Source organism: Camponotus vicinus, unplaced genomic scaffold (assembly GCF_025532165.1).
Source record: "Camponotus vicinus isolate PSW18456_S1 unplaced genomic scaffold, iyCamVici1.0 SCAF_1, whole genome shotgun sequence".
Lineage (NCBI taxonomy): Eukaryota > Metazoa > Arthropoda > Insecta > Hymenoptera > Formicidae > Camponotus > Camponotus vicinus.
The window spans coordinates 26,410,144-26,418,790 of record NW_028141945.1 but is presented as its reverse complement, the minus strand read 5'-3'; the positions used below and the strand labels follow the sequence as shown (position 1 = coordinate 26,418,790).

Below are 8,647 nucleotides of genomic sequence, written 5' to 3'. Positions count from 1 at the left end.
ATCAAGCAAGACCCAAGCATGGTCCAGTCAATCAAGGCAAGACTCGAGCATGATCCAGCCAGTCAAGGCAAGACCCGAGCATGATCCAGCCAGTCAAGGCAAGACCCGAGCATGATCCAGCCAGTCAAGGCAAGATCCGAGCATGATCCAGCCAGTCGAGGCAAGACCCGAGCATGATCCAGCCAGTCGAGGCAAGACCCGAGCATGATCCAGCCAGTCGAGGCAAGACCCGAACATGATCCAGCCAGTCGAGGCAAGACCCGAGCATGATCCAGCCAGTCCAGGCAAGACCCGAGCATGATCCAGCCAGTCAAGGCAAGATCCGAGCATGATCCAGCCAGTCAAGGCAAGACCCGAGCATGATCCAGCCAGTCAAGGCAAGATCCGAGCATGATCCAGCCAGTCAAGGCAAGACCCGAGCATGATCCAGCCAGTCAAGGCAAGATCCGAGCATGATCCAGCCAGTCAAGGCAAGACCCGAGCATGATCCAGCCAGTCAAGGCAAGACCCGAGCATGATCCAGCCAGTCAAGGCAAGATCCGAGCATGATCCAGCCAGTCAAGACAAGACCCGAGCATGATCCAGCCAGTCAAGGCAAGACCCGAGCATGATCCAGCCAGTCAAGGCAAGACCCGAGCATGATCCAGCCAGTCAAGGCAAGACCCGAGCATGATCCAGCCAGTCAAGGCAAGATCCGAGCATTCTTTTAGCATCTATCGCAGAAACTGTTCAAAGTTGCCCCCGTTGACTTGAACACATAATCTAATTCTCTTTGCGAAATGGTCGACCGTTTTAAGTAAGATGGCTTTTGGTATCGCTCTACAAGCAATTCGAATCCGTTCGATCATGTCTTCTCTTGTCGTCGGTTCTCGTTCGTACACGACATTTTTTAAGTATCCCCACAAGTAAAAATCAGGAGAAGTCAAATCTGGTGACCGGGCGGGCCATGCAACTGGACCACCTCGTCCGATCCACCTGCCATTGAAGTTTTGATCCAGAAAATTCTTTACGATTTGTGCATAATGTGGTACCGCACCATCCAGCTGAATCCACATTCTTCGCCTCGTCTCCAAATCGACTTCTTCGAGTAAAACAGGTAAATGATAGTAACTCCTTAGTAACTCCAAAAAGACATGTCTGTTCATATTCTCTTCAAAAAAATATGGACCAATGAGATAACCGTTGACGATTCCACACCAAACCATTACGCTCCAACGATGTTGATTATCTACTTGTCTATGCCAATATGGATTGACATCTGTCCAGTAATGACAATTATGTGTGTTCAATTCTCCGTTATTTTTAAATGTCGATTCATCAGAGAATAGAACATATTTGAAAAAATCTGCGTCATGCGCAATCATCCGTATGGCCCATCGACAAAACAGTACACGCTGTTGCATGTCATTTGGAGTTAGAGCTTGCGTTAGTGTAATATGGTATGGATGATATTTTCTTTTTCTCAAAATTCTCACGATTGTTCTCTGAGGTATACCGGTTTGTCTAGCTATTTGACGACTGCTAATATGAGGGTTAATGTTAATAGCCGCTAAGATAGCGAAAACACGTACATCGTCATCACCATATTCATGATTTACGCGACAACGGGTCAACTTACCTTGTTGGGCTCTTATCTTAAGACGCCGTATGATAGTATCATTTGGATGTCGTCTGTTTGGGTATCGATTTTGGTAAAGTCTCGCAGCTTGACGATAATTGCCAAAAGCTTCTCCCAAAACTAGTAAAATATCGACAATTTCTGAAGAAGTATAATCAGCCATCGTAAAAGTTCATAAGCTTAATGGTTTGAATTAAAGTTGCTTATAATAATCAGCAGTAGTATCGGATTTTGACTAAATAGTTAGTTAGGGATATCAATATGTAATTCAGTGCAATATCATTCTTTAAAAAAGAAATCAATGTAGTTATTGATATAAGCAACTGGGTTTGGGAAGCTGTGAAAACAACTGATTTTGAATAGTCACGAAAACAACTGATTTTGAATAGTCGTGAAAACAACTGATTTTGAATAGTCGTGAAAACAACTGATTTTGAATAGTCGCGAAAACAACTGATTTTGAATAGTCGTGAAAACAACTGATTTTGAATAGTCGTGAAAACAACTGATTTTGAATAGTCGTGAAAACAACTGATTTCAAGGGGTCGTGAAAACAACTGATTTTGAATAGTCGCGAAAACAACTGATTTTGAATAGTCGTGAAAACAACTGATTTCAAGGGGCCGTGAAAACAACTGATTTTGAATAGTCGCGAAAACAACTGATTTTGAATAGTCGTGAAAACAACTGATTTTGAATAGCCGTGAGAACAACTGGTTTTGAGTAGCCATGAAAAACTTTCCTCTATCTTGCCTTAAATAGTTATTTTATTTATTTAAAAGGTATCATAAGAAACTTTAAATTATCTTAAAAATTTTTAATAAATAAACTTTATTAAAAAATTATTAAAAATTATGTAATTGCTTATTGCAAATTTAAAAAAAAAAAACTGTCTTTTTTAATGACTATTATGTGCTAAAAAGTATTATAGTAAGTAAAATCGAAAAATTAATATTTTACGAGGTATTTTGTATTTTTATCAAAATATTGCAACTTTGGAGCTTTATAACTCGAAAAGTGCTTCACGAAAAGACATTTATCTATAGTGTTTCGAAAAGCTCTCGAGGTAAGCTACAAGAATATGCAATAAAAAATAGGGATTGCAATTTAAAAAAATTGAAGTGACCTTCACGTAACCTTCAAATGACTCTTCAGTGTCAAACCAATGATACCATCTTATGGCCCCCTCGAAACCTTAAAACTTTTGTCTGAAACATTTTTCTCTAAAATGCTTTGTTTCCGAAATAATTGCGTGCGTTAATTAAAATGGCTCATCCTGTATATGTATATATACTCATTTTTAAAAATTATACGATTTGGTTTTTTAATATGAAAAGATATATTGTTACGTCCCTGGTTCGGGTCGCGGTCGAGTCCGTCGTGGAAAGAGAAGAAGTCCGTTGTCAAGAGGTTGTTGACAGCGGCGGCTGTCATTTGAGTCTGGAGCCAGCTGTCAGGCTGTGTGGACGCGTTTCTCTTACGAGTCGATCCGTGTTATTAATATTGTGTATTTACGTTCTGAGTTACCGTTTGTGTTGTAATTGTGCAGTGCATTAAAGTTCATTAGTTTCCTTAAGTGCTTGTTTATTTAGCGCGTCCCGCGAGCGGCCGATCTCTTTACCGCGCGACTTCGATATCTATCGAAGTCCCCGCCCCGGGCGTAACAATATCATAATATTTTCTTACGATTAGCAAATATATATAATATATTTACCAGTTATAAAAATATCTAATATAACAAGCTAAAAGAGAAAAACGTTTAACGCTGTCGTACGTATCGAGATATCGAAACGCAAGCAGCGTCGAAAATTTATATGCTCGTTATCGAGCGGAAGGAACGAATTGTCAACTAATAGCGTAGCGCAGTGGGTAAGGCGCCTGATCAGTACGCTGCCTGTCGCTGGTTCAAATCTTACCATTGAGTTTTTTTTATCTTATTATTGTGCTATATATTTTTATTATTTTAACAGACAAATTAGTATTTTAATTATAAAATATATTTAAAAATCATTGAATTAATTTATTTGCTATGCAATGAGAACTATGAATAAATGTTTATTTCATAAAAAAATATTAATTCAATTATTATGTAATAATACAATTATTAAATAATTATATATGTATACATATATATATATATATATATATATATATATATATATATATACATTTGTTTATAAGAATTATGTCATTTAATTTTTCACATGAAAAAATATATCGATATTTTCTTACAACTGATAAATGTATAATATATTTATTAGTTAAAAAATATATTAAATAGATTAATATTTATCAGTTAAAAAATATGTGTGTAATATAAAAAGCTATAAGGGAAAAACATTTAACGCTGTCGCACGCATTGAGGTATCGAGAAGCGAACAGCGTCGCGCGTCGCGCGTCGCCCGTCTTTCGTTGCCAGCTTGGTAGGAAGGAGACAGAAGAATGTATTCTGTCCTCTTCTACTATCCGAAGCTAGCCGAAGCGCCGAGCTCACACGTACGCTTACGCTCGCATCCTCATTACCCCCTCCACGCCGTGTTGCATGTTGCTTGCGGCGGAGATCTGGCAGCTTTGCACAGGACCCGCAAGCTGCTTAGGCAGCGTTATAATTTATCGTACATATACAGGGCGATCCTGAAAAACGTTATGTCTTTAAAATGACGTATTCCTGACACCATTCTAAGACAATTTTTCCTTTACCAAAATTTGATTTGAAGCGTAGTTTTTGAATTATGAGCAAAAATAGTTAGTAAATCACGCGTCGGGTACAGAAGGCAGGCAGGAGCGGCGCGGCGTGCCGCGAGCGCGGGCGCAGCTGACCGCCCGACGGGTGATTATCACCACATGAGTCGCTAATAAATCAATAGTGAGTGAATAAACAGTAAACTCGTTATCGTGTAATCTGTATTGTGTCAATCGAGTGTGAGACTAATAATCGAAAAAATTTCGATGTGTCGCGCATCTCTAGCAATCATAACCGTGCAGCAGATAACAACAATACATAGCATGAAGATTCACTACGCTGCTACAAGGAGAGTGAGCAAGTGAGTAAGCAGGTGAGTGAGTGAGTGAGTGTCCGAGAGAGTGTGAGTGAGAGACTGAATGAGAGAGTGTACGAGTGTTGCGTAAAAGAGAGAAAGAGAGCGAGAAAAAAAGTGCGTGCGTGTGTATGAATGTCTGTCCCTCCTACCCTCCCTCTCTCCTCTCTTTCTCTCTCTCTCTCTCTCTCTCTCTCTCTCTCTCTTTCTCTCTCTCTCTCTCTCTCTTACGCACACACTCCGCCATACACACATCGCGTGTAGCAATCAGCTGATTGCAACGTCGGACGGCCGGCGATCCGGAACAACTTTTCATTATTAAAATAACGTTATTTTAAGGAACACGTATTTCTGACGTAATTCTAAGACATTTTCTTCTTTACCAAAATTTTATTTAAAGCATTTTATGTTATAAGATAAAATAGTTAGCGACTCATGCGGTGGTAATCACCCGTCGGGCGGTCAGCTGCGCCCGCGCTCGCGGCACGCCGCGCCGCTCCTGCCTGCCTTCTGTACCCGACGCGTGATTTATTAACTATTTTTGCTTATAATTCAAAAACTACGCTTCAAATCAAATTTTGGTAAAGGAAAAATTGTCTTAGAATGGTGTCAGGAATACGTCATTTTACAGACATAACGTTTTTCAGGATCGCCCTGTATGTACGCATATACAGGGTGACCCATTTTAACTTAGGCAGCCAAATAACTCGAAAAATAAGCAAGATAGAGAAAAATGTTTTAGACAAAAGTTGTATGGTTTCGAGGGGGCCATAAGATGGTATCATTGGTTTGACCTTGAAGAGTCATTTGAAGGTCACGTGAAGGTCACTTCAATTTTTTTAAATGGAATACCCTATATATTTTTGTACATTCTTGTAGCTTATTTCGAGAGCTTTCCAAAACACTATAATAAAGTACCTTTCCGTTAAGTACTTTTTGAGTTATGATGCTTGAAATAATTTCTTAATTTTACATAAACCGTAAAATATCTTGTAAAATATTCATTTTTCGATTATCTTACCTTAATACTTTTATGTACAAAATAATGAGAGGAATCAATTGGTGTAAAGAAAACACATAGTTGTTTTTAAGAAAAAATATGGAATTGTTAATTGCAAATTACATATTTTTTCTTCGAAACAACTATGTGTTTTCTTTACACCAATTGATTCCTCTCATTATTTTGTACATAAAACTATTAAGGTAAGGTAATCGAAAAATGAATATTTTACAAGATATTTTACGGTTTATGTAAAATTAAGAAATTATTTCAAGCCTCATAACTCAAAAAGTACTTAACGAAAATGTACTTAATTATAGTGTTTTGGAAAGCTCTCGAGATGAGCTACAAGAATGTACAAAAATATATAGGATGTTCCATTTAAAAAAATTGAAGTGACCTTCACGTGACCTTCAATTGACTCTTCAAGGTCAAACCAATGATACCATCTTATGGCCCCCTCGAAACCATACAACTTTTGTCTAAAACATTTTTCTCTATCTTGCTTATTTTTCGAGTTATTTGGCTGCCTATGTTAAAATGGGTCACCCTGTATATACAGGGTGAGCCATTTTAATTAACGCACGCAATTATTTCGGAAACAAAGCATTTTAGAGAAAAATGTTTCAGACAAAAGTTTTATGGTTTCGAGGGGGCCATAAGATGGTATCATTGGTTTGACACTGAAGAGTCATTTGAAGGTTACGTGAAGGTCACTTCAATTTTTTTAAATTGCAATCTCTATTTTTTATTGCATATTCTTGTAGCTTACCTCGAGAGCTTTCCGAAACACTATAGATAAATGTCTTTTCGTGAAGCACTTTTCGAGTTATAAAGCTCCAACATTGCAATATTTTGATAAAAATACAAAATACCTCGTAAAATATTCACTTTCTGATAGCCTTATCTTACATTATTCGACCAATCAAGCAAGACCCAAGCATGGTCCAGTCAATCAAGGCAAGACTCGAGCATGATCCAGCCAGTCAAGGCAAGACCCGAGCATGATCCAGCCAGTCAAGGCAAGACCCGAGCATGATCCAGCCAGTCAAGGCAAGATCCGAGCATGATCCAGCCAGTCGAGGCAAGACCCGAGCATGATCCAGCCAGTCGAGGCAAGACCCGAGCATGATCCAGCCAGTCGAGGCAAGACCCGAACATGATCCAGCCAGTCGAGGCAAGACCCGAGCATGATCCAGCCAGTCCAGGCAAGACCCGAGCATGATCCAGCCAGTCAAGGCAAGATCCGAGCATGATCCAGCCAGTCAAGGCAAGACCCGAGCATGATCCAGCCAGTCAAGGCAAGATCCGAGCATGATCCAGCCAGTCAAGGCAAGACCCGAGCATGATCCAGCCAGTCAAGGCAAGATCCGAGCATGATCCAGCCAGTCAAGGCAAGACCCGAGCATGATCCAGCCAGTCAAGGCAAGACCCGAGCATGATCCAGCCAGTCAAGGCAAGATCCGAGCATGATCCAGCCAGTCAAGACAAGACCCGAGCATGATCCAGCCAGTCAAGGCAAGACCCGAGCATGATCCAGCCAGTCAAGGCAAGACCCGAGCATGATCCAGCCAGTCAAGGCAAGACCCGAGCATGATCCAGCCAGTCAAGGCAAGATCCGAGCATTCTTTTAGCATCTATCGCAGAAACTGTTCAAAGTTGCCCCCGTTGACTTGAACACATAATCTAATTCTCTTTGCGAAATGGTCGACCGTTTTAAGTAAGATGGCTTTTGGTATCGCTCTACAAGCAATTCGAATCCGTTCGATCATGTCTTCTCTTGTCGTCGGTTCTCGTTCGTACACGACATTTTTTAAGTATCCCCACAAGTAAAAATCAGGAGAAGTCAAATCTGGTGACCGGGCGGGCCATGCAACTGGACCACCTCGTCCGATCCACCTGCCATTGAAGTTTTGATCCAGAAAATTCTTTACGATTTGTGCATAATGTGGTACCGCACCATCCAGCTGAATCCACATTCTTCGCCTCGTCTCCAAATCGACTTCTTCGAGTAAAACAGGTAAATGATAGTAACTCCTTAGTAACTCCAAAAAGACATGTCTGTTCATATTCTCTTCAAAAAAATATGGACCAATGAGATAACCGTTGACGATTCCACACCAAACCATTACGCTCCAACGATGTTGATTATCTACTTGTCTATGCCAATATGGATTGACATCTGTCCAGTAATGACAATTATGTGTGTTCAATTCTCCGTTATTTTTAAATGTCGATTCATCAGAGAATAGAACATATTTGAAAAAATCTGCGTCATGCGCAATCATCCGTATGGCCCATCGACAAAACAGTACACGCTGTTGCATGTCATTTGGAGTTAGAGCTTGCGTTAGTGTAATATGGTATGGATGATATTTTCTTTTTCTCAAAATTCTCACGATTGTTCTCTGAGGTATACCGGTTTGTCTAGCTATTTGACGACTGCTAATATGAGGGTTAATGTTAATAGCCGCTAAGATAGCGAAAACACGTACATCGTCATCACCATATTCATGATTTACGCGACAACGGGTCAACTTACCTTGTTGGGCTCTTATCTTAAGACGCCGTATGATAGTATCATTTGGATGTCGTCTGTTTGGGTATCGATTTTGGTAAAGTCTCGCAGCTTGACGATAATTGCCAAAAGCTTCTCCCAAAACTAGTAAAATATCGACAATTTCTGAAGAAGTATAATCAGCCATCGTAAAAGTTCATAAGCTTAATGGTTTGAATTAAAGTTGCTTATAATAATCAGCAGTAGTATCGGATTTTGACTAAATAGTTAGTTAGGGATATCAATATGTAATTCAGTGCAATATCATTCTTTAAAAAAGAAATCAATGTAGTTATTGATATAAGCAACTGGGTTTGGGAAGCTGTGAAAACAACTGATTTTGAATAGTCACGAAAACAACTGATTTTGAATAGTCGTGAAAACAACTGATTTTGAATAGTCGTGAAAACAACTGATTTTGAATAGTCGCGAAA

The 8,647-nt window shown here is 39.6% G+C and overlaps 2 protein-coding genes across 2 annotated transcripts; both read right to left on the bottom strand.

Annotated features, from left to right (window-relative positions):
* Positions 1-713: 713 nt before the first annotated feature.
* On the bottom strand, positions 714-1,403 carry LOC145963528 (uncharacterized). Its single transcript, XM_083085618.1, has one exon. The coding sequence runs from the start codon at positions 1,401-1,403 to the stop codon at positions 714-716; it is 690 nt and encodes a 229-aa protein (XP_082941744.1).
* A 5,890-nt stretch (positions 1,404-7,293) lies between these two features.
* On the bottom strand, positions 7,294-7,983 carry LOC145963468 (uncharacterized). The gene has a single exon (XM_083085487.1). The coding sequence runs from the start codon at positions 7,981-7,983 to the stop codon at positions 7,294-7,296; it is 690 nt and encodes a 229-aa protein (XP_082941613.1).
* Between the last annotated feature and the right edge of the window lie 664 nt (positions 7,984-8,647).

Excerpts from the sequence above, each read along its gene's own strand:
- LOC145963528 (XM_083085618.1), bottom strand. The coding sequence starts at position 1,403 with ATGCAACAGCGTGTACTGTTTTGTCGATGGGCCATACGGATGATTGCG.
- LOC145963468 (XM_083085487.1), bottom strand. The coding sequence starts at position 7,983 with ATGCAACAGCGTGTACTGTTTTGTCGATGGGCCATACGGATGATTGCG.